The sequence below is a fragment of the Trachurus japonicus genome, chromosome 5, assembly GCF_045865225.1.
Source record: "Trachurus japonicus isolate A0001 chromosome 5, Traja_1.0".
Taxonomy (NCBI): domain Eukaryota; kingdom Metazoa; phylum Chordata; class Actinopteri; order Carangiformes; family Carangidae; genus Trachurus; species Trachurus japonicus.
Genome location: NC_140911.1, coordinates 29427042 through 29454928, shown reverse-complemented (window position 1 = coordinate 29454928; position 27887 = coordinate 29427042). Strand labels below are relative to the sequence as shown.

Genomic DNA, 27887 nt, shown 5'->3' with positions numbered 1-27887 from the left:
GGCTGAACAGGTTATAACTGGCAGACACCCAGCCAGTACCTGGAGGTCACTAGTGTATGAAAGGGGACAAGGTTGGGAATCACTGCTTTAAAGGGAACTTGGTGTATGAGCACTGCATAAGAGGTCAAACTTCCCTTCTGTCTCTGAGCGTTCAGCAAATCTGAACCTGTCTCTTCTCACTGGGGCACCATCCTGTCACGACATGAGGTCGAGTCGAGCAGTTCAAAAGTCTTTTTCTCTGATTTGGTCAAAGGGAGGTCTTCAGCTGGAGCACTCAAGATTGAGATCCTCTGACAGAGAAGAATATAAATGTTAATTGAACAAATAAAAATGAGTCACTGATGTGATGCAACCCAATGTCAAGTGATGTAACTGGTATTTTTTCATAAAGATCCGACTACGTACAGGAAAATACATCTGGACTCAATGTGGAATAAATGTAATTCACTTTGCAATGCAACTGTTTCTTGACAAATTTACATTATTTGATGTTAGGAAATGTCCTGCTAAATGTTGCCAAATGCATTACAATTTAATTGAAGAAATACACTACAAAAATCTATTTTTATTTAATGTTTTCAGAAGAAGTATACTTAAATCCAGACTGGGCTGATAAAATATTTAATATTAATTATTTTTTTATGGTTACATCATTTGACATTTTCAGGAGCATTCAGTCTTACTTTTGTTAAAAAAAGGTCCAAATGTCATTTCAAATTACATTAAAACAATATGAATACAAAATGTACATGTTAACAAATCTGATGCTCAAATACACAAAAACATAGCTTTATGTTTTTTGCAGTGGACCAGTTGAACACCCTGCCAGTATCACACAGTGCAGTACATTAAGCCATTTTAAACTCGGTATTAAAGGAATAGTTCACCCAAAATTCAAATTTCACTCATTATCTACTCACCCTCATGTCGACTAAGGGCTAGGAGAATTTTCAGAGTCCTCTGTGCCTTCTCTGAGTTACAGGGGGGTTCGCGCAGCAGTATTTGTCCATATAATGGTTGTGAATGGTGCTCTCTTTTCTTCTTCCAAAAAGATACACCAAAAAACATCCAAATACCTCCAAAATTCTCCCAGCCCTTAGTCGACATGAGGGTGAGTAGATAATGAGTGAAATTTGAATTTTGGGTGAACTATCCCTTTAAACAGTGGCTTAAAGGAAAACAGTTCTGCAGCCATTAATTACAATCAATTTTCATTCTTTAGTATAAAATGTTAAAGATTAGCCTGCACATTGTTTACTATTGTCCATCGCCCAGGGATTACAGATGAAAATGATCTTCGAGCAAAATCTGGCACAATATATACACCTATCAGGCCTAACATCATGACACCTGTTAGTGGTTTGGATATATTAGGCAGCAGGTGAACATGTTCTCCTCAGAGTTGAAGCAGGAACACTGTTCAGGTTAAGGATCTAATCCAGTTCTCCAAGGACGACTGGGTCTCTCTCTCATGTGTTCCTGGTCTGCAGTGGTCAGGATCTATCTGGTCCAAGGAAGTGTGAGTGGTGAAGCGGCCACAGGCTCATTGATACACGTGGAGAGAGAAGGCTGGCCCGGGTGCTCCATCCAACAGACCAGATACTGTTGCTCAGACTGCTGAACAAGTTCATGCTGCTTCTGATAGAAAGCTGTCACAACACACAGTGCAGCAGTTTGTTGTGTATTTGGCAGCAAAAGGGACTAACACAATATTAGACAGGTGGTCATGACGTTAGGCCTGATCGGTGTATGTATTGAGCTTTGTCCCTGTCAAATATACTATATAAAAAAAAAGGAAAAAAAAAGGGAGCCTTCCACTCACCTGCCGCAGAGTACCAGGAGTGACACTGAGTTTGTACAGCATCCAGAAGGGCACCATGAGTGTAGAGGAGAGAGTGAACCACCAGCCAATAGCATAACCCCACCATGGATACTCGAGTGTGTTGTTGTACTTCAGAGGAGTGTATTTAACCAAAGAGAAGATGAAAGTTCCCTGAAAAAAACAGTGATAGGAAAACCTGTTTTATAATACAGTTCACAAAATGTTTAAATGAAATTAAAATCATACATGCAAAGTCTCAGGAAACCTGCTTTTAAACCATTTCAGCTAAACTACTTGCCTGAACAGAAGAAGTGTGTTTCAGACAAGAAGCATGAGGAATGAATTCAACAATTAATTGATTCATTCGTATAAATGTAAACCATACAAACCATGTACAAACCATAACTAACTTGCTACCTCCAGTAGTTTATGAGTTTATACTAATGTTGCCATGTCTTTTAAATAGATTCCAACATGGGAATATACACTCTAACCTACATTTACGATTAAAAAAAAAAAATATATATATATATTGTTTTTGCACAGTAAGTTTGTTGACTGACTAGTGTGGTTTAATTATTCTTTCTTATTTAGTCATTTATTTAATTATTCATTTATTTTGGTCCTTTTCAGTATTATAACTATTTTCAATATTATTTTCATTACTGCCATATGTTTAGGATGTTTACATTATTGGATGTTGTTGTATTAACACAATAAATAAATAAATATATATATTTAAAAAAAAAAAGATTCCAACAAACTCACCATAACATTAGCCAAAAACATCAAAGCTTAATCTAAATGTTGTATGACTGATCTCACTACACACAGAGCTAATTAGCTGCACATAAAAACCTCCTTTGACAAGATAGCTAGTTAGAGCTAATGCAATGTTCCAGCTGCAGCTGTCATAACAGTCTCTCTGTCTTCATTTAATGACCATTATACTAATGTCCGATGGCATGTTTACTCACCATGCAGATGACTGGAGTGACATATTTCAAACAGTACTTAATCAGGGGAAAAGGCCTGTAGCCAATCATGTCCTCTATGTTATCATAAAACCGCTCCGCACCTGTGAGTAGATGGAAACATATACATGAGGGAATTCTGAGGAGAAACTGACGCCAAGATGTGTGTACGTACTTGTTTTCTAACTCACCATACACCCATCCAACACAGACTGACTGCAGCGTGGCAAACAGCAGCAGAGTCATCCCACTGCAGGCGTAGTAGTCAAACAGCTGGAAGACATACAGTCCGCCCTGTGGATGGGAGGAGAATTCACTTAGCCGCTCTGTTATTCTAACGGTCTTTTAACACGTGGGGGAATGTGGTGATAATAAATGATGTGGCATTCTGATTGGATCTTACCTCTGTTACCATGACAAGGCCAATGAGGAAACTGATAACACTGATAAAAAGCAGGAGGAGTTTACGTCGATGACCAACGTGGAAGAAGGAGGGATTCATGTCTGAGATTGCTGTTGCAAGAGCCTCCAGACCTACAAACTGAAACACACACACACACACACCACACACACACACACACCACACACACACACACACACCACACACACACACACACACACACACACACACACACACACACACACACACACACACACACACACACACACACACACACACACACACACACACACACACACCTCTCAGTTACACAACACAACTCTGACTCACATGTTACAAACTTCACAGAATGCATACCACCACCAAGGCTACACAATTCTCTAATCTAGTCATTTGTTCTTATAGGGATAGTTCAACATTTTGGCAAATAATCCCTATAGTCATAGCAGTTGTAGGTTTGTTACCTTTATTTGTCGGTGCGAGCTATTTTTAGAACGAGGTAAATTCATGCAAAACCACTGATGCGCATTGCAGTTTTTCAGCAAGTAGTCTCTGCATTTGCCTCTAAAACGACTCTGTCTCGTAACGTTCCGTTATTATCTCATAGCGTGGTGAATGTGCAGGTCACAACTTGTCCAGAGCATGGTGGAGTTGTTGGATTGTGTATTTGATGAGTTTGATTAGGGAAACCAAGAAATCCCATGAGTCTCTGTAGCGTAGCTCTGAGCAGCTCACGGCTCTGCTCTGCCGTTCTAAAAATACCTTGCACTGACAACTAAAGGTAACAAACCTACTGCTATGACTACAGGGATTATGGCAATGGGCCAATTTGCCAAAATGTTGAACTATCCTTTTAATAATGTGACATATCAGCCAGATATTGGGCCTCATTCATGAACCATTCCCGCGCAGTTTTTAAGAAGAATGTGACATTCACGAATGTCTTCTTATCCAGTAAGAACAAAATCTACGCACACTCAAGAGCATTTGAGAGCTGACAATTGTGCAAAATAATTGATGATTGCGTTTTCTTCTGTTCTGCAGTTATCTAATATCATATGATTTGAATTAGAACAGTGTTCTTCTTTTAGTAATTATTATTAATTACAAATCATTGTGGTCTTTTAAAAAACACTATTGACACTTAAATCATATCAATGATCATATGATATGATGATGACTGATGATCATATGATAATATGATCAGTCATATGACGGCACCCCTGGGAGTGCGGCCTCTCTCATGATGAGCCATCAGATCAGTCTGGACCAGTCTGTTCCCTCCACCGCTCTGCAGCTCTCTTCTTTGGCAATACGTTCTTTAACCACAGATTTGAGATAAAACTGTTTCTTCTTTACTTGGTCAGCAGTGTGCTCTTCTCCAGATACAACATTCAGTGAACTACTGACAACATCCCATGCGTCTTTATTTTCTGTTACTTTGCATCCACCGCTGTTGTACTAAATTGAACAAAATATGAATATAAAAATATAAACTAAATATAAGCTGTTTCTTTTTTGTTCACTTCCTGCCGCAGTAGTTCCACGTTCGGGCATTTTAACTTTCTTTCTCACTTCACCTTCTCTGCTCAGTGCCTTACGAGGAGATGGTGTTCATCAATTTATGAACACAGCTGCTTCATTATCTCTTACCCTGAAGAAGACAATGTAAGTGTCAAAACGTGTTGGTCCATCCAAAGGATTTTCATTACACTACACTCAGAGTGCCTCAGACTGCCTCTTTGGTTTCAGCCACCTCTCTTTTTTCTAAATTTTTTTAGTCTTGATGAGCACCTGATCTTTTATAACCTTCACTTTTATCCATCTCTCCTTAGACCCAGATTGCAGCACTCCCAATTGCTTTGTTTCTCATACTTCACAAGGTACTATTGGCCCATCGTCATTTTACTACAGCGGTAAAGTGAGCCGCTGTTTGCGAGATAGTGGTAAAGTGAGCCGCTGTTTGATTTTCGTTGGGCGTGCGCTACAGTAAATACGGTAGGCACGGTTCTCGAGCAAAGTGAAGGTCCTGAAAGATACATAAAGCCTACGTGCTTTTACTGCAGAAATGTGGAGGAAAATCACTTCCAAGATGAATCAACTTTTTAGTTATATTTCACTGCCGTAAAGGGGAGAAAAATCACCTTTCATCGACATTTTACTGTAGAAATGTGGAGAAAAATTAATTTAAAACGACCCTTTTAATAAAAGCCATTCACAGTATGCTGACATTTGATCTTACCTCACATTAATTCCTTCATATGTGTGTGTCTCATTTTTTTTTTTTTTTTGCATATTGTTCCTGACGTCTCACTCTACCTCTGGTACAATTTTGGTAAAATTTTTACTGTAGAAATGTGGAGAAAAATCATTTTTTAAACGACCCCTACAATAAAAGCCATTCACAGTATGCTGACCTTTGACCTTACGTCACATCAATTCCTTCATAGGTGTGTTCCTCATTTCTTTTGCATATTGTTCCTGACATCTCACTCTACTTCTGGTATCATTTTGGTGGCATTTTACTGTAGAAATTTGGAGAAAAATCATTTTTAAAAATCCCACCCATAATGACTCAACCCCATTTACTGTATGCTGACACTTGACCTTACGTCAGATCAATTCCTTCATAGGTGTGTTCCTCATTTCTTTTGCATATTGTTCCTGACATCTCACTCTACTTCTGGTATCATTTCGGTGGCATTTTACTGTAGAAATTTGGAGAAAAATCATTTTAAAAATCCCACCCATAATGACTCAACCCCAGTTACAGTATGCTGACCTTTGACCTTACCTCACATCAATTCCTTCATAGGTGTGTTCCTCATTTCTTTTGCATACTGTTCCTGGGGTCTTATTCTACTTCTGGTATCATTTTGGTGGCATTTTACTGTAGAAATTTGGAGAAAAATAACCTTAAAGTCACCCCATAATAAAACCCAGTTACAGTATGCTGACCTTTGACCTTACCTCACATCAATTCCTTCATAGTTGTGTTCCTCATTTCTTTTTCATATTGTTCCTGACATCTCACTCTACTTCTGGTATCATTTTGGTGGCATTTTACTGTAGAAATTTGGAGAAAAATCATTATAAAAATCCCACCCATAATGACTCACCCCATTTACAGTATGCTGACCTTTGACCTTACATTACATCAATTCTTTCATATGTGTGTTCCTAATTGTTTTTGCATATTGTTCCTGACATCTCGCTCTACCTCTGGTACAAATTTGGTAACATTTTACTGTAGAAATGTGGAGAAAAATAACCTTAAATTCACCCTAAAAGCCATTTACAGTATGCTGACCTTTGACCTTACCTCACATCAATTCCTTCATAGGTGTGTTCCTCATTTCTTTTTCATATTGTTCCTGACATCTCACTCTACTTCTGGTATCATTTTGGTGGCATTTTACTGTAGAAATTTGGAGAAAAATCATTATAAAAATCCCACCCATAATGACTCAACCCCATTTACAGTATGCTGACCTTTGACCTTTCACCACCTTTCATCGACATTTTACTGTAGAAATGTGGAGAAAAATTAATTTAAAACGACCCCTTTAATAAAAGCCATTCACAGTATGCTGACCTTTGATCTTACCTCACATTAATTCCTTCATATGTGTGTGTCTCATTTTTTTTTTTTTTTGCATATTGTTCCTGACGTCTCACTCTACCTCTGGTACAATTTTGGTAAAATTTTTACTGTAGAAATGTGGAGAAAAATCTTTTTTTAAACGACCCCTACAATAAAAGCCATTCACAGTATGCTGACCTTTGACCTTACGTCACATCAATTCCTTCATAGGTGTGTTCCTCATTTCTTTTGCATATTGTTCCTGACATCTCACTCTACTTCTGGTATCACTTTGGTGGCATTTTACTGTAGAAATTTGGAGAAAAATAATTTTAAAAATCCTACCCATAATGACTCAACCCCATTTTCTGTATGCTGACCTTTGACCTTACGTCAGATCAATTCCTTCATAGGTGTGTTCCTCATTTCTTTTGCATACTGTTCCTGGGGTCTTATTCTACTTCTGGTATCATTTTGGTGGCATTCTACTGTAGAAATTTGGAGAAAAATAACCTTAAAGTCACCCCTATAATAAAACCCAGTTGCAGTATGCTGACCTTTGACATTACGTCAGATCAATTCCTTCATAGGTGTGTTCCTCATTTCTTTTGCATACAGTTCCTGACATCTCACTCTACTTCTGGTATCATTTTGGTGGCATTTTACTGTAGAAACTTGTAGAAAAATAACCTTAAATTCACCCCTATAATAAAAGCCATTTACAGTATGCTGACCTTTGACCTTACATCACATTAATTCCTTCATAGGTGTGTTCCTCATTTCTTTTGCATTCTGTTCCTGGTGTCTTACTCTACTTATGGAATCACATTGGTGGCATTTTACTGTAGCAATGTAGAGAAAAGTCAGATTAAAACCACCCTCATGATTAACTCCATTTACAGTATGCTGACCATTATTAAATCTGATTTTTCTCCGCACTGCTACAGTAAAATGCCACCAAAATGATACCAGAAGTAGAGTGAGATGACAGGAACAGTATGCAAAAGAAATGAGGAACACACATATGAAGGAATTGATATGACGTAAGGTCAAAGGTCAGCATACTGTAAATGGGGTTGAGTCATTATGGGTGGGATTTTTATAATGATTTTTCTCCAAATTTCTACAGTAAAATGCCACCAAAATGATACCAGAAGTAGAGTGAGATGTCAGGAACAATATGAAAAAGAAATGAGGAACACACCTATGAAGGAATTGATGTGAGGTAAGGTCAAAGGTCAGCATACTGTAAATGGCTTTTAGGGTGAATTTAAGGTTATTTTTCTCCACATTTCTACAGTAAAATGTTACCAAATTTGTACCAGAGGTAGAGCGAGATGTCAGGAACAATATGCAAAAACAATTAGGAACACACATATGAAAGAATTGATGTAATGTAAGGTCAAAGGTCAGCATACTGTAAATGGGGTTGAGTCATTATGGGTGGGATTTTTATAATGATTTTTCTCCAAATTTCTACAGTAAAATGCCACCAAAATGATACCAGAAGTAGAATGAGATGTCAGGAACAATATGAAAAAGAAATGAGGAACACAACTATGAAGGAATTGATGTGAGGTAAGGTCAAAGGTCAGCATACTGTAACTGGGTTTTATTATAGGGGTGACTTTAAGGTTATTTTTCTCCAAATTTCTACAGTAAAATGCCACCAAAATGATACTAGAAGTAGAGTGAGATGTCAGGAACAGTATGCAAAAGAAATGAGGAACACACCTATGAGGAATTGATGTGAGATAAGGTCAAAGGTCAGCATACTGTAACTGGGGTTGAGTCATTATGGGTGGGATTTTTAAAATGATTTTTCTCCAAATTTCTACAGTAAAATGCCACCAAAATGATACCAGAAGTAGAGTGAGATGTCAGGAACAATATGCAAAAGAAATGAGGAACACACCTATGAAGAAATTGATCTGACGTAAGGTCAAGTGTCAGCATACAGTAAATGGGGTTGAGTCATTATGGGTGGGATTTTTAAAAATGATTTTTCTCCAAATTTCTACAGTAGAATGCCACCAAAATGATACCAGAAGTAAAATAAGACCACAGGAACAGTATGCAAAAGAAATGAGGAACACACCTATGAAGGAATTGATGTGACGTAAGGTCAAAGGTCAGCATACTGTGAATGGCTTTTATTGTAGGGGTCGTTTAAAAAATGATTTTTCTCCACATTTCAACAGTAAATATTTTACCAAAATTGTACCAGAGGTAGAGTGAGACGTCAGGAACAATATGCAAAAAAAAAAAAAAAAGAGACATACACATATGAAGGAATTAATGTGAGGTAAGGTCAAAGGTCAGCATACTGTGAATGGCTTTTTTTATAGGGGTCGTTTTAAATTAATTTTTCTCCACATTTCTACAGTAAAATGTCGATGAAAGGTGATTTTTCTCCCCTTTACGGCAGTGAAATATAACTAAAAAGTTGATTCATCTTGGAAGTGATTTTCCTCCACATTTCTCCAGTAAAAGCACGTAGGCTTTATGTATCTTTCAGGACCTTCACTTTGCTCGAGAACCGTGCCTACCGTATTTACTGTAGTGCACGCCCAACGAAAATCAAACAGCGCCTCACTTTACCACTATCTCGCAAACAGCGGCTCACTTTACCGCGGTATTTTACTGGGCGCCGTAGTTCATGAGAATCATAAAACTGTTGTTTGCTCAACTTTCTGCACCTGAACTCACACCAAGTTACGCTGACTCATCATCTCCCAGCACACTGCTGATCTCCCGTATGATTCACTGAGATGTTGCTGTAAACTATCCTTAAAGCTGACACAGATATGCAAACTAAAGTGCAATATACTGTACACTGTGTGTCACATTTGAGCACACAACATTACATCAGAGTGTAGAAAATCCACTTGCTTTTGAGAAAAACCTGGGAATTCAAGTATGCATCTTTATGTCAACTCATTGTTATATTATAATACACACGTAGATGCTAATAACTCTGTTGAATTATGATATGCTTCAAAGCCCATCTCTATAAAACACAACTGAATCACCAAAAGGACATCTGATGTCTTTTTTTTTGGCATGTTTGGTTGATGTAAACTTGCTAAACATGTAATACCTAAAGAAATAATTCTATTGAAAATATATTATATTGAAAATTATACAGGATACAATGTATAGGAGATATAATATAAGATAATATGATATATATAATCATATTGGAAACTGCCAACATGTTCAAAAATGCAACAACTCAGGACGGACAAAGAAAAAAAGAGTTGATATTTGGGTTAATTTCACCTCTAAAGAAGCTCACCTCACTGTCCAGTCCCAGGAGGATGATCATAATGAAAAAGAATATGGCCCAGACCTGAGGGAAAGGCATCATGGCAACTGCTCGAGGATAGGCAATAAACGCTAAGCCAGGACCTGAAGTGAATATGGTTCCAAAAGATTTAAAATAATGATAATTCATTAGACAATTCAGTTATTAATTATACTAAATATTGATCTACATGTACTTACCTGACTCAGCTACTTTTTCTATGTCTGTGTTTTGCTCATATGCCATGAATCCAAGTGCAGAGAAGATGGCAAAGCCAGCGACAAAACTGGTCCCACTGTTCAAAAGGCACAAGTAAACACAGTCCCTGCAGAGAGAACAAATTACATTACGTTTTTTTGAATTTACATTTCAACTTGTCTTCCCATACTGACTTCAAATCTTCCACCATATTACTGGAGGAAACTACGGTACACTTCAGTTCACCCTGATGGGGTTATCTTTGTATAAATGACTCCATTCTGCCATAGAATGGTCCGAGGAGGCTCAAATGTTCCGGGGAACATCTTCAAGGGTCTTTTATATATTCAGCAGTGACAATTATATTTTGTATTGTAGCATTTTTTTTTTTTATGTTCAGATGAAAAAACAAAGAAACAAACAACGAGAGATGTTATATCAAACTTACTTGTAGCAGTTATTGTTGTACTTATTATAACTGCCAAGTGCCATTAGACATCCAATGCAAATAGCATAGGAATAAAAGATCTGTGTACCAGCATCCATCCACACCTGCAAAACAAATATAAGACATTTTCAAGTCTTTTCAAGTAAATAAATAACATATGAAAGACATTTAATGCAGTGACACTAAACAGAATCGCCTCAGGTTTGTCAGTGTTCTACACTGTTGATGATTGCTGTGACATGACCAGAACAATCATCTGCAAATACAGTTACACTTCAAAGTTTGACACTGCTTCAAACAGTGAATAAGTAATCCTTTCAGTTTCCTGAAGTTTCCACTGCCCAGTTATTTATTCCATATTATTACACGGCTCTATTGAATGCTGCTCTCTGATTGGTCCAGCGCTGCGTTCTGCGGTCTGTTATTTCTGTATAACAGACCGTCGTCAAGTATAACAGACCGTTGCTAGGGACGCCGCTCTGATCAGCGCAGCACAGAAAAGAGAAACTATGCAGGATATTTACCTTGTGTTTCATTTTTACCGTCATTAAACAGCTTCGGACTAATAGCGATGTTAGATAAATGACTGGTAACTTGTTAAAAGGAGAGTGAAGGCTCCTTCCACACCGCTGCTGGAAACCAGACCTGCATCAGAGCCTCTGACCCGGTGTCAGCTCTCCTCTCGCCTCGGTGGCACTGCGACTCCGCGACACAAACGCACCCCGTAAACAGTAAAGTTAATCTCTTGTTTATGACAGATACGACTACATACAATACACACATCTTAACACGTGTATGGTAATCTATCGATCCACTGATTGATTATCAAAGGCTTCAAATGCTAGAACGGGAGGAGGCCCGGCAAAACAGCGGAAGTGACCGGTCTTGCAGATTCGCTAAATGCAATTTTAAATCGATGAAAGTCGTATTTTGATCAACATTATGTTTCAAATCAATTATTTCACTCGTAAACCGTGTAATAAGTGGGATAATGTACAGTTGGTCGGTTGTTATGGAGAAATAAACCCCTTCATGTTGAATGAAACCATACAACCTGTCGGGGTTTATTTCTCCATAAAAACCTCCGAACTATACATTATCCCTTACTTCATAATGCTTACACTGAAAGCTACATTGACACCTAAGATCCAAAGTTCACATGTAAGTATTCAAAAGTCATGGGCATAGCTTTTTGCAAGTTTTTCTTTGATTCGGTTGTTTAAGTGTTCAAAACAGACAGAAAGTGAAATCTGTGCTCACCTGTGGGTCAGAGAGGCGGGATGGATCTGGGTAGAGGTAGAACTTTATCCCATTTAAGGCCCCAGGTAAAGTGAGTCCACGAACAAGCAACACTGCCAACATCAGGTACGGGAATGTTGCAGTAAAGTAAACGACCTGTGGAAGAAAATTCATCTCAATTGTACTGATTGATTTTAATTTGGCCCCTGCATGCTACAGGACTACTGACACTAAGCACTGCTGGATTAGACATGGCTGGATTTCATATGTTTTACACTGTTTTCTGTAGAGATGACTGAGAAGGCATACAAGGATGGCACACCACCCAACACGGTGCCTAGGCACACAGTCATTTAGATGCTAAAAGGCTAACAATGACATGAATGGGAAGATGCATGTGTTAATATGCACCATTTAAACAATATAACACTGTGTTAACATTTTGTAATGTTACACAGGGTTACTGGGTTTGCAGTGTGTTTGGTCATCTAAACTGAACATTAAAGGATAATTACCGCTTTTTACAATCTGGACGGCTCGGCTGGATCTAATTTCGTCGGAATGACTTGTAATGACACCAAAGTTATCTGGGTGAGTAAATGATTGTATTCTATGCTAGAAATAAGGTCCAGAATGTAAAAAAACGGCAATTATCCTTACAGCTCATCACGGAGGAGTGTGTGCACTGGTTTTGACAGTGATTGGTCCAGTTTTTCCAGATATTTCACTAAAGATAAGATAAGACGTTACTGTCCAACAAATAAATAAAGGAAATGTGAACCTTATGGTGGCACAAGTAGAAAAGTCACGGGATACCAAAGCAGGTGGAATTCATAAGGCTGTCTTTACACTACAGGCCTTGATGCCAAATTCCAATTTGTTGCCTATATCTGATTTTTTAGTATATTTTTGGGGCATTTTAATGCCTTTTATTTGATAGTACAGTTGAAAGAGACAGGATGTCTGATGCGGGATGCGAACAGGGGTCGCCTTCACGAGGACCATAGCCTCAGCACATGGGGCGCCAGCTTAACCTATTGCGCCACTCGGCACCCCATATCTGATTTTTTTTGACTGTCTATTTGCATGTTCTATCAGCAGTGACCCATATCTGATGTCTGCATTTACACCTGCTTTGCCTGTGTGAAACAACCGGCTGGAAATAAACTAGTGATTTTCTTTTTTTTTTTAAGACAGGATTGTCACGTTATGATTCCATAATAATTTTAAACAAAGGTGAGTCTGGTGCTCAGAGTTTATATCCAACACATCACTGTTTACAAAGTAAACATAGTCTATAAAGTTAGTGAGGTACACGTGTGGGCACATGAATTAATATTATCATTGATGACATACAACACGCATTGCCAGGAAAGATCCGATCTGTCTGTGTAGACTACAGACGTATTGGCAGATATTCGATATGTATCTGATTTATTTCCACATATAACAGGGGCCTGAATTGATCTGACAATATCCGATTCCATGCGCATTTGTCCCGTTTACACGTTCATATTACAGATCCGATCTGAGCCACTTGAGAGGAAAAAAATCGGAATTGGGCCACTTGGACCATGTAGTGTAAAGACAGTCTAAAACAATTTTAGTTACAGTCCATGTTGCAGATATTGAGGTTTTGAGGATTCAACCTCTGACCACCATCAGTATCTGAGTGACATTTCACGGTAATTAATTAATTCAGTGTCTGCTGACAGGTTATGTCTGAGGTAAACTACAGTGACAGAGGTTTTAAATGATGCAGGGATTCATCACTTAACTCATGCAGGTGTATAGTGAGTTAATCAGCTGATCAGAGTATGACATCATTAATTACAATAGTGAATTCCACTATATTTTCATTAAATTCGTTTTCATTAAATGTAAGCAATAATCATTACAATTAAAAGAAATAAACACATGGATGAATCTATATAATATATGAGTTTCACTATTTGAATTCCACTATTACTGAAATAAATTAACTTTTACATCATATTGTCATTTATTGAGATGAACCTGTAAACCTAACCCTAAACCTGTAGGTAGAGGGAAGACAACATTGTCCCCAAGACATTCAAATCAAAGAGTGAAGAATGTCTTCCAGTACTTGCTTGGTTCTTTGCATACAACAGTAAAAAGCTCATTGTCCTACCTTCCCCGTGGACTTCACTCCCCTCCACACACAAAAGTAACAGATGATCCAGGACAACAGGAGGCATCCAGCTAACTCCCATCGCATGCCGCCCAACTCATGGACACTTCCTGTAATGTTCAAGACTCTCCTCCTGCAAATCACATTCAATAATCAGCAATTCATGAACTATTTAGATGTTTAGACATGGGTGATTCTTCAATTTCCACAGAAAATCATCTCTCATGGGCCAGAAAAAACAATTTGTGCTATTGTGGCTCATCACTTTCACAAGGGAACCCACTGAATCTATAATGATGCCTGTATCCACATCCTGGTTATATTGAATAACGCACATCTTCCCGCTTTGATAACTGGCAGATAGTTGGGGCGATGTTGACTTGCAAGAATAATGTACAGTAAATTACTGTCGGCCATCTGCCATTATGTATTCCATAGAATAAGATGTTATTACCATTATTAATTGTCAGCTGATTCTGTGACAGTAATGATGCATGATGGTAAAAACAATTTTCACTTTTTGGAGCATAGGTTAGTAAAGTTTTAGACCCAGCTAACAATGTACACTGGATATATAAATAAAGTCAGATTTCTCATTCCTGAACTAAAACATTCAAACAGTAACGTGTTCAGTGATGACGTCTAATAAACAGACTCTCAGATCAGGATGCATCAATCTTCAAATTACTCCCATTTGTTCTGCCATGTCTGGCCTTGTGACCCTGTTGCAACAACTGATAGTAGTTTGAAAAAACTTTATTGCTCTAGAACAGTTGGTGTGAAGGTAATAACACATGTACTGGGGACAGTGATATCTCACTATAAAAAATGTTTAAAGTTAATATGTGACGATGCACAGTGAGGTTTTGAATTTCAATTCCTTATTACTTAACTAGAGACAATTCTTTTTTTTCAGAGCTTTTACAGCAACAAATACAATCACCCTGGGGACAGAAAAACTCATTAAAGGGATATCTTCAGCATTTTGGCAAATTGTGTCTCTGCCCTGCCGATCTAACAGCTTGCACAGACAATTAATGGTAATGAACCTACTCCTAAAACTATAGGGATTATGGCAATAGGCGAATTGGCCAAAATGTTGAAATATCCCTTTAATTTAAAAGAATCCCCCTTAATCACATCTGCTTTGATTTTGAACTTTGTTTTTGTACTCACTCCCAAAACTCTCTCACTGGTGATGATGCGTTTTCTACCACGGTCCAGTTGTGTCCAGTCTTTCGATCAAACTCCACACAGGTTTCTTTTCCAAAGAAATACAGGTTGGAGATGTTATGCAACATGAAGAGGAGCAAATCTAGCACGATACAATTTCCTATTTTTGCAAGAGTGGAACTTGGCTGAAAAATTATTTTTCAGCCAGTATTGTATCGCACTAAACTTTGCAGTGAGATGCTGTTGCACTAGAGAAGGTTCATTATAATCCACTTTTTTATTCTCATGTTTCTTTGTGCTCAGTACTCAGAGTGGCACGTACCTGTGTTCCAGCTGTTTCTGCAACTTGCCCAGGGAAGTTCAGAGTCAAAAGAGGAGAAGAGATACAGAAAAGCCCAGGCCAGTATGATGATGTAATAGATGCTGGAGTAAAGGACAACCACCTGACTGCCGTACCCCATCCCTGGAAAAAACATAAACCAAATCTCTCTCAACAAGACAACAACAATTTACAGTTCAAACCGAGGTCACCAGCTGTCTCTGCTCTCTGTGTTCTCTGGCTGAAATGTGGAGTAAGGTGTTTTTACTCTTACAATACAAGTAATTGAGGAATGGACAAAACATCACAACCTTTTCACAGGAAGGGAGTCGCCAACAATTTTCTGGTTTTGCTGGTGATTATAAATTAATTGGAAACCTCAATTCACTGAATTTACTGAATGTTTTCTTGTGCTCAGGCCTCTCTATAAAGATATCTTTGTCAAGGATATTAAAATTAAACACGTTCATTTCTATAACGGATTTATAGAAAGACACAATCTAATAGGTTGTCAGGTTAATACTGATTTTAAGATTTTAAAGTGTTATTAATTGTATGTAAGATTTTAACTGGTCTGGCTCCTCTATATCTGGCGGAACTCATACAAGTCCGTAATCCAGCCAGAGATCTACGGTCATCCAGTGAGTTGTTGCTGGATGTACCTAGATGATCAAAATTGAAGACCAAGGGCAATTGCGCCTTCTCTGTGGCTGCTCCCAAACTCTGGAACAGCTTGCCATTACATGTTAGACATACGGGATCCATGGAGAGGTTTAAGTGTGCTTTAAAAACACATCTTTTCTCCTTGGCCTTCGGATCCACAGGGACTTCTAATCCTGCCTAGTTTTGTTCAAAACATCTATGTGCATTTTTAACATAATCTTGCACTGTTGTTTATGACTACTGTAACCATGCACGTATCTGTATGTATGCGCATAATATGTTTGTATATGTGCATGTGCTACATGCATTTGTTTGTGAGTATGTGTGATGATATATATGTTTTCTTGTTTCTTGTACATGCGTCTTTTCGTTTTTGTCTCTGCTCTGTGAAGCACTTTGGACCACAGGTCTTTTTAACTGTGCTATATAAATATAAGTGAACTTGAACTTGTGTCTGTGTGGTGTGACGAGTTGACGTTGAGGTTGATGAGACCTTTACGAATGAAATCAACGAATCAACAGCCCTACTAAATTGTAAACATATCTCACCTGTAACCTCATGTTTGATGTGTGTGAATGGTTGGCTCTAAAATGTCCACAGAACAGATTTGCTGCATGACTCTTGACATCATCATTTACCTTCAAACAGGGGACAGATTTTCCTCCAGCACGTGATGCTTCCCTGTTTGGTGTACTGGCCGAGAGACGTCTCCAGCAGAAACAGGGGGATGCCGCAGGTAAAAAGAAAGAGTATATAAGGGATGAAGAACACCCCTGTGGAAAATGGAAACATACAACAGAGTTAGGTTGTTTGCAGGTGGAGCACTCGATATACTGTATAATCTGTAGGAATCATATTGATCGAGGTGGGACCAGAGAGAGTCACACCCAGGCTTGGAGTTAAATGTTCTTCACCAAAATCTGCAACTAGCACTGGTGATTCTTCAATTAATAGACAGTTTGATTCAAATGTCTCAATTATGACAATTAAATATTTAGTGAAGTATGCTGAAAATTTAAATATGCCAGAATGTCTATGTTTTAGGCTCGCCAGTCAAGACTTTATAACATCGTCTTTAAAGTAAAGTAATAAAAATTAAATTAAAACTTCACTTTGCATCGTCACATAATAACTTAAAAAGACATATTTTTTACTGTAATTCATTTGGTTTATATATGGCCAATTAACCTTTTTTATAGTTAAATATTCCTGTTCCTCATACATGTCTTATGACAATCACACCAACTATTTCAGAAAGCAATAAAGGTTTGTTTTTTTTTAAGTATATTTTTGGGGCTGTTTTGCCTTTAATGGACAGGACAGCTGAGAGAGAGACAGGAAATGGGAGGCAGAGAGGGGGGGAATGACACACAGGATATGGCCGCTCGACACAGGACTTGAGCCGGGGCCGCTTGCAGTGGGGACTATAGTCTCAACACATGGGGCAGGTGCTCTACCAACTAAGCTAAACACCACCCTGCAATAAGGGTTTTTTTGAAATACTAGTCAGTTGTTGTTGTTGTTGCATTTCAAATTAAGAGGGACACAAGACCAGACATGGCAGAAGCATCATGACTTATGGATCTTAACAATTGGGAGTCATTTGAAGATTGATGCATCCTGATCTGAGAGTATGTTTATTAGACGTCATTACTGAACACGTTACTGTTTGAATGTTTTCGTTCAGGAATGAGAAATCTGACTTTATTTACATATTAGCTGGGTACAAGTCTAAAACTTTACTAACCTACGCTCCAAAAAGTGAAAATAGTTTTTACCATCACATAATTAGCTGACAATTACTGATGGTAAGGATTGCATATTAAAACATTTCTCACAACTAAACAGTAGCAAACCGGGCCCCAACTATCTCACATTATCAAAGCAGGAACAAAGATGTGTGTTATTTAATGTAACCAGGATGTGGATCCAGGCATCATTATAGATGTAGGTTCAGAGGGTTCCCTTGTGAAAATGATGTGCCACATCGGAAGAACTGTTTACTACTGTATGACTCATGAGAGATGATGCTCTGTGCTATAGGATAGGTAAGGTAAGGTAAAACTTGAATGTCCCCAGGGGGAATTTTGATTACAGCCAGTAGTTCACAAGTCAAGTAATACCAATAACAGCACAGGACAGGACATAACACATCATACAGCATACAAGACGGGACAAAGGACGTACCTGTTGGTATGACATTTGGGGACAATAAACCTCTGCCATGAAGGAAGTAAATAGAACTCGGTGTGCAAGGCATGCAGAGGATCACACACAACGGATTCAGCCTTTGAAATGAGTCTTTGCTCATATATCTGTTCAAGATTCTAGAGGCAGACACCAGAGATCTTGCAGCACAACCTGACCATTTTTACCAGTTTTCTTTTGTTCTGAACACTAAGGTGACCGAACCAACAAATCACATCAAAAGAAGGAACAGATTCAATAGTTATGGTCCTATCAACATTGAAACTGCGTCTTTTCCTTAAAAAGAACAGGCGTTGGATTACCTTTTTACAGAGGACATCTGTATTGGCATCAGAATTTATCACGTCATCCATAACAATCTGCGAATTTTCACCACATACGAGAAGTCTCATCTCAAAATAATACACCAGTTCAAGAGTACGATATAACGATTTTTTTTTTTCTCTGTATTTTCTGTGTTTTCTTTTTTTTGTGGGTATTTAACCACCGCACACTACAACTTGGATTATAACAAGATAACCACTATTACTACAATCACTCACTACTGCCCTTGAAATAATTGATAATATGCAACAGATGGTTGGATGTGGGGCTGGGCTATGTTGGACTCTCTGGGGTGCTGGGCGGGGGGACCCCCTTACGTATTGATTAAGCAAAAATTGAGCCTACAGTGCATGAAAATGTTTGACTGTAAACAGTACTGTAAACATATACCATCAAATTCTTGCTAAATACATTTTCAATCTTCCTGAAAAAAAAGGACAATATTCTGGAGTCATAGTTGATGAAGTTTGGCAAATATCAGAATTTTATCTCAAAAACTGAATTTTCTAGAACATTTTGAATTCTGCTCTCATGGGAACAACTGCAGTCAATGTGAGAGTGGAATTTTTAAACATCATATTTTCTCTTATTAAGCAAAACACTTATCATTAAAAACAAATCACCAACATTTCCATGCTGTCAAGATGCAATTTATGTATTAGAACAGATTTTTGTTTAGATAACAGAATTTCTGACATTTTGACCATTTTCGAAATCTGCCTTGACAACAGCTGCCCGGGCATTGACTCCCTGAGTGGATAAATGGAGCTACACAGCAGGTCTCACTACCAGCCAATTAGCTCAGCGAGTTAGGAGCTGGTTCTTGGTGTCAGAGATTGTGAGTTCGAGACCCAGCAAGGGTGATGATGATGATGACAGATCAAAATGTCAGATGTCCTCAAGCTGTTTTGCTGTCTACATGCAATTTATGTATTAACAGATTTTTGTTTCGATAACAGAATTTCTGACATTTTGACCATTTTTGAAATCTGCCTCTACAACAGCTGCCCGGACACTGACTCCCTGAGTCTATTTGAGAAGACACACACCATGTCTCACTTCCAGATAAATAGCTCACTGAGTTAAGAGCTGGTTTGTGGTGCGAGGGGATGTGGGTTCAAGACCCAGCAAGGGTGATGATGATAATGACACATCAAAATGCCAGAATCCTCATGGTGACATCACAGCAAGCCTCTAAATTAAAAAAACAAAACAAATAGCTTGGACTGGACCATGGGTGAAAGCTCACTAAATTTTGCACAAAGGTCCAGTGTCTTCTTCTTTCTACTTCCAAGGAAATCATACTTCCCATGGGTGAAAACTCACCAAACCTTACAGAAATGTCCAACCCCATGCCAGATCCCATGTATTATCAGATTTTTGTTTAGATAACAGAATCTCTGACATTTTGACCATTTTCGAAATCTGGCTTGACAACAGCTGCCCGGGCATTGACTCCCTGAGTGGATAAATGAAGCTACACAGCAGGTCTCACTACCAGCCAATTAGCTCAGCGAGTTAGGAGCTGGTTCTTGGTGTCAGAGATTGTGAGTTCGAGACCCATCAAGGGTGATGATGATGACAGATCAAAATGTCAGATGTCCTCAACACGAAACACAAGACAGTTGTACTAATGGTGGCATCACAGCAAGCCTCTAAATTTAAAAATCCAAATAGCTTGGACTGGACCATGTGCGAAGGCTCCTAACATCTTAGAGTCACAGTAGATGTTTAACAAATACATATCATTATTTTACCTCAAAAACTGATTTTTCTTTTTACTGTGGTTTCAAATCTGCCTGCACAACAGTGAATGGCTTACTCAATTTGTGAAGCCACTGTTGAACTACCACTTGTCAATTAGCTCAGTGCGATAGACAACGGTCTTTGGTTCCCGAGGTTGTGGGTTCAATCCTCAACTGATGCAAATTGGACACCAAAGGTCAACTGTCTTGTCTTCCTATTCTCCTGTTTGTTGCTCAGAATTGCCTAAATATGCCCAAAAGTAGCCCGGACCCGACCCATTGCTGCGCAGCAGCTATAATCTACAGTTGCTTTTGGGTGAATATAGACAATTGTGACAAATAATTGCGGAAATTCAACGACCAGAGTGACACAGATAGGCGTTATCTGGAGAACAGACAGTTTTCCTTGCTCACATAGAGACACACGCCCCCATCCATCGGCTTTCCTGTCAACTGTGCATCAAGATTTAAATGCCAGGGGTGGCCAAAGCCGTCAATTTCCAAATCAATCGTGGTTTTTAAGCCAAGTTTCAGCAAGGGCAATAGTACTGTACAGCTGTGCTTGTATTCTGATGGAAAGGAAACTTAACATTCGTTTGAAGTTCATCCTCTGGTATTTTATTCCTTAAAGAGGAACTATGCAGGATTTTTAGCTTAACTATGCTACATTTTTACCTTAATTAAACAGCTTTGGAGTAATTGTGATGGTTTAATAAACGACTTGTAACTTGTTCCAGGGAGAATGGAGGCTCTCTGGCTTCCACCTAGTGTCTCTTGGCTGAAAACCAACCTTGTAAGATCAGAGCCTCCGGCCCGGTGTCCCAGCTCTCGTCTTGGCGGCACCACAATACAAACGCGCCCAGTAACTGGTAATCTCTTGTTGATGACTGATAAGACTACAAAAATATACACATCGTTACATCGTACGTGATATATAACATTATGTACCGCTCTGTTGATTGCTTTCTCACTGGCTTCACTGTAAACAAATGCACATGGCCAGGAGGAGGGTTAGCAACACAGAGGAATAGTGACCAGGCTTGCATAGTTCTCCTTTAAAGACCCCCTCCCATGAAAATCGTGTTTTTCGTGCTTTTCACATGTTCCTGTGGCATTTTTCTTGTGTTAGAGGACGTATCAGCAGAAAAGCAAGTGCAAAATTGCATTTCTGAGTTTTTCTGCCTTCAAATTGCTGTGAACCAATGGCAGACGCAAACTGGCAGTTTCAGGGAGACTGGAGCTGACGTGTCACAGCTCCAGGGGAGGGCACTAGTGCTACAAGCTCCCGCCCCGCTCTGCATCTGCCTGAGAGGTGAAAGGCTTGGCAGCTCGGTGTAGCTGTCCCGAATCCCAGTGTGCAGTTTTACGCTAAACGCGCTGAATCTGTAATTGTACAATGTCCAGCTGTCAGCAAGCGGGGGGGGTGGGGTGCGAGGAGGTGGCTGGGCGGGTGCAGAGCAGCGCAGTCTCCGCCCACCCTCCAGAGGTGCATTGCTAATGTGCATTGCTAATGAGCTGGTTTTAAAATGACCAAAAAGGGTCGCGGGAGGGGGACTTTAAAGACCGGGCATTGGTGAGAATGACAGAAGACAGAGGAATGCGACTCCTCTGGCTTCATCTTCAAAGTCCCTGGCTCAGGCCACAGCAGTGTCACAGAGCTGGAAAAGGGACTTGCAGCTGTACTTCAGTTTGGCTTTGTCAAACACATTCAAGGAAAGCACCGCTGAAAGGATGTTAAAAGCACCAGAAATTGATAAACCACATCCATAGTGGGCAGGTAACAGCAGGATCAAGGGGTCACCATTCACTCCACAGACAGAAGTAATAAAAAACTATTTTAAAAAAACATAAAAGAGACAACAATGTCGTGCGATGACAACTGCTGCTGGTCGCCACTCATGCAGCGCTAGAATACTATACACTACTATAAGCCACAGGATCTGCATGGTCTTGTCCCAGAGCCTCAGTCAGGAACAAAAAGGCAAATGATGCTTCCTAAGTCCTTTTTTATATAACTTAACTACACCAGCGCTGTAGTATATTGTTTTTAACACATTTTGATACCTTAAAGCAGAAGTAAGCGGAATATTTGTGTTAATATAAGTCTTAGTTAGGCTATATCTTTCGACAGCAATCACTTATATAGAGTGTTTGGTCCGAAACACGGGTCTGTCAGTCACTCTGCTCTGCTGTAAGCCGAGGAGAAAACTTTCCTTGTATCCTACAACCTTTATCCAATGAGGAGAGAGAACGGCATTAAGGGGCGGTCCTCTCTGTGTGTGCAGCCAAGGGATGCGCGTGAATGTGGTGACGTAGGGACGAGGGCGGGGACTGCTAACTCCATCGGCTGACACGAAGTCAGCCAAAACCACCGGATCACTTACTTCTGCTTTAAGGATATGCCAACATGTTATTTCTGCTGCAGTAGCTTTACACCTTCCTTTCTATGGTTGTGTGTAATTCTTTTTGAAAATCTGAAACGCACCTCCACCATTTTTGTAGCACAGGTAAGGGAACCTCCACACATTTCCCAGACCTATGATCTGTCCTGCGACGGCCAAGAGGAACTCGAGTTTGCTGGACCACTGACCCCTGGACACGGTGCCAGAGTCCAGCCTGAACTTGACCTCTGGACCGTGGAGCTTATCCATCACACTGTAACGAGACAAACAAAGCACAGAGGAGTACTGATGAGGGTAGATCAGTGAGGTGGCATTCAGTGACCTTATCATAACCAGCTTCAATACTTTCTGGATTTCATTTTACAGCAGTTATCTGTCTGTAAGGAATACATTCACTTATCATGACATGAGTCCCATTAGTGGCGAGTAAACAACATGACCACATAATCACTGACCACGGAAGGAAATTAGACATGAATTCATAATGATTGATATTCATAATCTGCACAAGGCCAGTCTTACTACATGAGGTCATGAGGGTCAGTGCTGCTCCGCATGAGGGTAATGCTTTCATCAATGTTGCTTTTGTGTTTCTGCTTTGGATTTGATGTGGGAGTGAAGCAACTAGACTGGAAAATATGTGCGCTACTACACCACTATTAAAAAGCTTCACATCCCAAGATATTGAAAACGACTTTTCTTCGAGCGTGTTAGTTAGCGATGATCACTAAGTGGATCCACAGAAGACAGACTTGACCAATATTAGCTGACAGAAGTCTAGTTACAGAGGCGCAATCTGAATTTTCATAAATGTATTAATGGACTTTTGAATGTTGCCATGGGAGCAAGTGAAGATTGTAAAGATTGACCTAGGGCTGTCACAATCATTACATTTTAATTGACAATTAATTGCCAACATAGTTTAATGATACACACCTTATGAAGAAGAGCTATTTATTGGCTTTAAACATTGGAACATAAATGAAAAACTGCATTTCTGTTTGAATTTAGGCTTTGCAACTAAATTCATAATAGATGCTCATATTAGAAACTAAGCAGTTAAAAGTAAACAGTTTGTGGTGATGTATGTGATATTTCTGTTAGTTTCATCCAGCTTTTTTTTATACAGATGAATGGTGACCATTTTGACCATTATACAAAATGACTGGGGTCAGCTCAAATACTTTTGATCAGGCAATTATGTAATAACTGCAACAGGCCTAGTTTTTGACCTGTATCTGAGATAAGGTCACAAAACCAAAATGGCCTTATAGCTGAGCTCTTTTTAAGAACTTTAAACTTTATCTATTTTCTTTTATTTTACTTTAATTTGCTCTTGCTTTTAACTCTGTTTTTAGTGTTTGTTTTTATTCTGTTTTATGCTTCTCTTTTTTTTCCAAATATTTTGTCTTTATGTAAAGCACATCGAGTTGCCTTGGTATTACTGTAAATGCGCTCTATAAATAAAGATGCCTTGCCTTGCCTTGCCTTACACATCAGTATGACACTGGATGGTTTAGTAGCCATGTCCAAACTATTCCACAAAGGGCTGCACGTTTCTGTTCCAACCAAGCAGCACACCAGACTTGACTGTGTGCTCTTGATTGGTTGGGACAAAAACCTGTAACCATACGACCCTTCGTGGCATAGTTCGGACATGCCTGGTGACTCCAGACCGGATCAGTAGAAGTTGTAGGGTTTCTCAAAGACATACCAGATGGAGTTCAACCCGACAACATTCGTTCATTGTTTCTGTTCAATAGGGAAATTCCTCCCCGTGGTGCTAAGTTCTAACCAGGGAAAAAGCTATACCAACTGAGCAATAGCATATGCATTGCTGCACTGTATATTGTATGTTCAGTCATTCTGGTGTCATCCACTGTCTTGAAATAGCAAGGTTAAAAACAATACCAGATGATGTTCAGTGTCTTTCTCCTTTACAAGTTGTACCTGTTTCAATATACTGCTATTGGCTCTTCATTTGTTCTATTTAACTTGTCTATCCTTGTTTTCCTCATGTTTATCATCTATTCAGTTTAGGGTCTGTAAATGGTGTCATTGTCTTCTAGGAGACAACACCCTATTGGGGCAGAATTATTCAGCATAGCAGGGACACTCACAATAGGTCTCATTCATGTATGTTTGTAGAAAACGAATATTATTTTTTAGCACAAATACCAAATTCTACACAAGTTGAGTGATCAACAATTGGCGAAATATTTCAAAAACAGTTTTTAGAGATTTTCAATTTTCAACCCTTAGGTAAACTGGAATTTCAATTAACATAATCGTCCGTTCCATTTCGTTACTCGTCAGTTGTCATGTTTGATTCAGAGTTTTACAACACACTGATCTCAGTCAATTTTGTCTTGGTTGAAGAATTTTAGTCATCAGATGTAGCCATTGAGACGAGTTGTGTATTTGTTAGTAAGAGTTTAAAAGTCAAAATACTTTTCTGTTTTTACTGTTGTAGGCTATTATTCACCTGCTCCCTTTCGTTATGGAGAAGAGTTGATACATTAATGCTAAGACCTCCTCACTGACACTCACACGACTTTGAATTTCTTTGACAAACAGACAAATTACACTAAATTGTCCTAATGGGTGTGTAAATAAAATAATAATAATAAAAAAATAATATATATATATATGTATATATATAGTATTTACAGTAGGATGCAAACAAATGCTAATTACCATTTAATACTAAGCACACCTGAAACCAAATTGACTCCCCACTTGTGGCATGAGATGACAAAACCTCGTGCAATCTATCTTCCTCCAGCCATGTATCATTCTACAAAACAATCCTAAATTTAGTGGACAGAAAACTGTTTATTTAGCATCTGATTTCAGTTTCTTATATAAAAAAGCTGTACGAGATGGAGGCAGGACTCAACAAGCCAAGGTGCCGTGAGCAAGTGCTGCCAACAATTCATGTTGTGTTCTCAAAAATATCTCAGATGTTAATTTTGTTCTATCTGTGATGAAATCCTGAGAACCTTGGTAGTTGGGGCGGGGTAGTTGTCTACTTTTTTAATCCCTGCAATGACAGCAAACAGTCATTTTCTGTATCTTTTTGTTGTCAGACCACATATTAAATGAAAAATATAACATTTTAACTGTAGTATTAACCAACTTATTTGTACTGATCTGCTGTTTGTTAACTTGAAATATTAGTATTTAAGATGCTTATATTTCATGTTTCTTTAAAACAATCATAGGAAGTAATGTATCCTTTAATATCTGCTAATTTATGTCCTTTAAAGTGACCTTTAAGAGGGGTTGTTATTATGCAATCTGCCCAAACATTTGTTGAGAAACATATTTGCCTGAAACAACATTAGGTTTTTGCAGCTATGCTCACAGTGCAGCCTGAGGTGTTATAGTGAACAAGGGAAATAGCTGCAGCGTAGCCAATAACCTTTGCCCTACATAACCGAGCCACGGGCGCCAAGCCTAAGAGCCGCTTCAAAAGCTCAACCGTCTCTGAACTGCAAGAGTACGGCGTGTTTCCCATTCAAGAGATGAAACCAGAGTAGTGCACATTCATGCAAAAACACACATAAAGACAGAGTAAATCCTGCTTGTGACCTTAAGGAAAAGGCATTGGTTAAGAGTACCTGAGAAAGACAGCCTCACGTAGTCTGTGCTCCTGTGTTATGCTGCCATTTAGCTCTAGGTGGATTTCAACTGGTGCCCTTTGGGGAAAGTACGAGTCTTGATCCCCGAGTCTCTCCAGGACAAGTGTTCCTCCTGGCTCTGGCCGTGAGTAAGTCCATGAGGAGAGGTTTGTTTGTGTGACAATGAGGGAGAGAGAAAGTGCAGAGAGGAACAGAGCGAGACGGGAGGGGGCGGGGGTGTAATATGTTTCTGAATGAGCGACTTAAGGCGGAGCGTGTTCCAGCAGCCACACGGTCTGGTCAAAGTGAAAAGGGGAGGGGAGAGGGGGGGATTTACACATTAGCCATGCTAGCTGCATACTGTACGGTGACAAAGTAGGTTGTCAGTATTGTCCACACCTCTGAGAGAATCCTGAGTGATCTCTCCTCATCCAACACAATGATCAGGATGGTTTGAGTTTTCATTTGTCCAATATTATGGTGTAGCTACACTATTAGTGGCCTCCTAATATTTTTATTTACTTATTTATTGTATTCACTGTAGACTTTATGCTTGCTAAAATTGAAATTCTGAGGACTTAAAGGGACATTTCAACATTTTGGCAAACTCGCCTATTGCCATAATCCCTATAGTTTTAGGAGTAGGTTGGTTCAATGCTGTGCTGCAATCATGAGGTATTATAATCATATTCCATAAAACTAGTGGCAATATCTTCTTTACTTTTATGGCTGTGACGGGTTGTTTAAGAATGTTTTATTTATTTATTATAGTGTGAGAGCCTAACTTGTTGTATTGTATAGCTGATGCTCCCCCTCCATGTCTTTGCTTTAAAGGGATAGTTCAACATTTTGGCAAATTGGCCATTACCATAATCCCTATAGTTTTAGGAGTACTTTATTTTGTTACCTTTAATTGTCGGTGCAAGCTGTTTTTAGAACGGTGGAGCAGTCTCTGCATTTGCCTCGAAAGCAACACCGATCTAAAAACAGCTTGCACCGACAATTAAAGGCAATGAACCTACTCCTAAGACTATAGAGATTATGGCAATAGGCGAATTTGCCAAAATGTTGAAATATCCCTTTAAGTATGCAAATGTTGGCACAGCCTCAAAGAGCGGACTCTAACCCTATACCCACCATGGATGTAGAGTCTTATATAAGACTTATGAAATGCAGTAGTACAGTGTACAGTTCATCCAGTGTTCCTATGGGAAGTGAGTGATTTGGTGGCAAGAGAGTCCAGTGACCCACAACATGAAAGATGTGACCTTTGGTCTCACTGGTCACCTCTGCCAAGGTTCTGTTG

General features: G+C 39.1%; 1 protein-coding gene across 1 annotated transcript; it reads right to left on the bottom strand.

The window, feature by feature from the left end:
- slc6a22.1 (solute carrier family 6 member 22, tandem duplicate 1) lies at nt 1-26766 on the bottom strand. Its single transcript, XM_085777254.1, has 15 exons — nt 26582-26766; nt 23042-23211; nt 16918-17052; nt 15619-15759; nt 15300-15384; nt 14124-14256; nt 11993-12127; nt 10733-10836; nt 10287-10411; nt 10078-10190; nt 3200-3337; nt 2988-3090; nt 2800-2900; nt 1823-1993; nt 1-290 (listed from the first exon to the last, which is right to left on the bottom strand). The coding sequence occupies exons 2-15, from the start codon at nt 23205-23207 to the stop codon at nt 177-179; spliced, it is 1764 nt and encodes a 587-aa protein (XP_085633380.1). The 5' UTR covers nt 23208-23211; nt 26582-26766; the 3' UTR covers nt 1-176.
- Nucleotides 26767-27887: the final 1121 nt, after the last annotated feature.

Bases quoted from the DNA above. Each gene is read 5' to 3' on its own strand.
- slc6a22.1 (XM_085777254.1), bottom strand. From the start codon at position 23,207: ATGGATAAGCTCCACGGTCCAGAGGTCAAGTTCAGGCTGGACTCTGGC. The intron at 3,091-3,199 runs GTAAGATCCAAT...TCCCATCCACAG, and splicing joins GCCTTGTCATGGTAACAGAG to GGCGGACTGTATGTCTTCCA. The intron at 2,901-2,987 runs GTGAGTTAGAAA...ATCTACTCACAG, and splicing joins CTGTGTTGGATGGGTGTATG to GTGCGGAGCGGTTTTATGAT.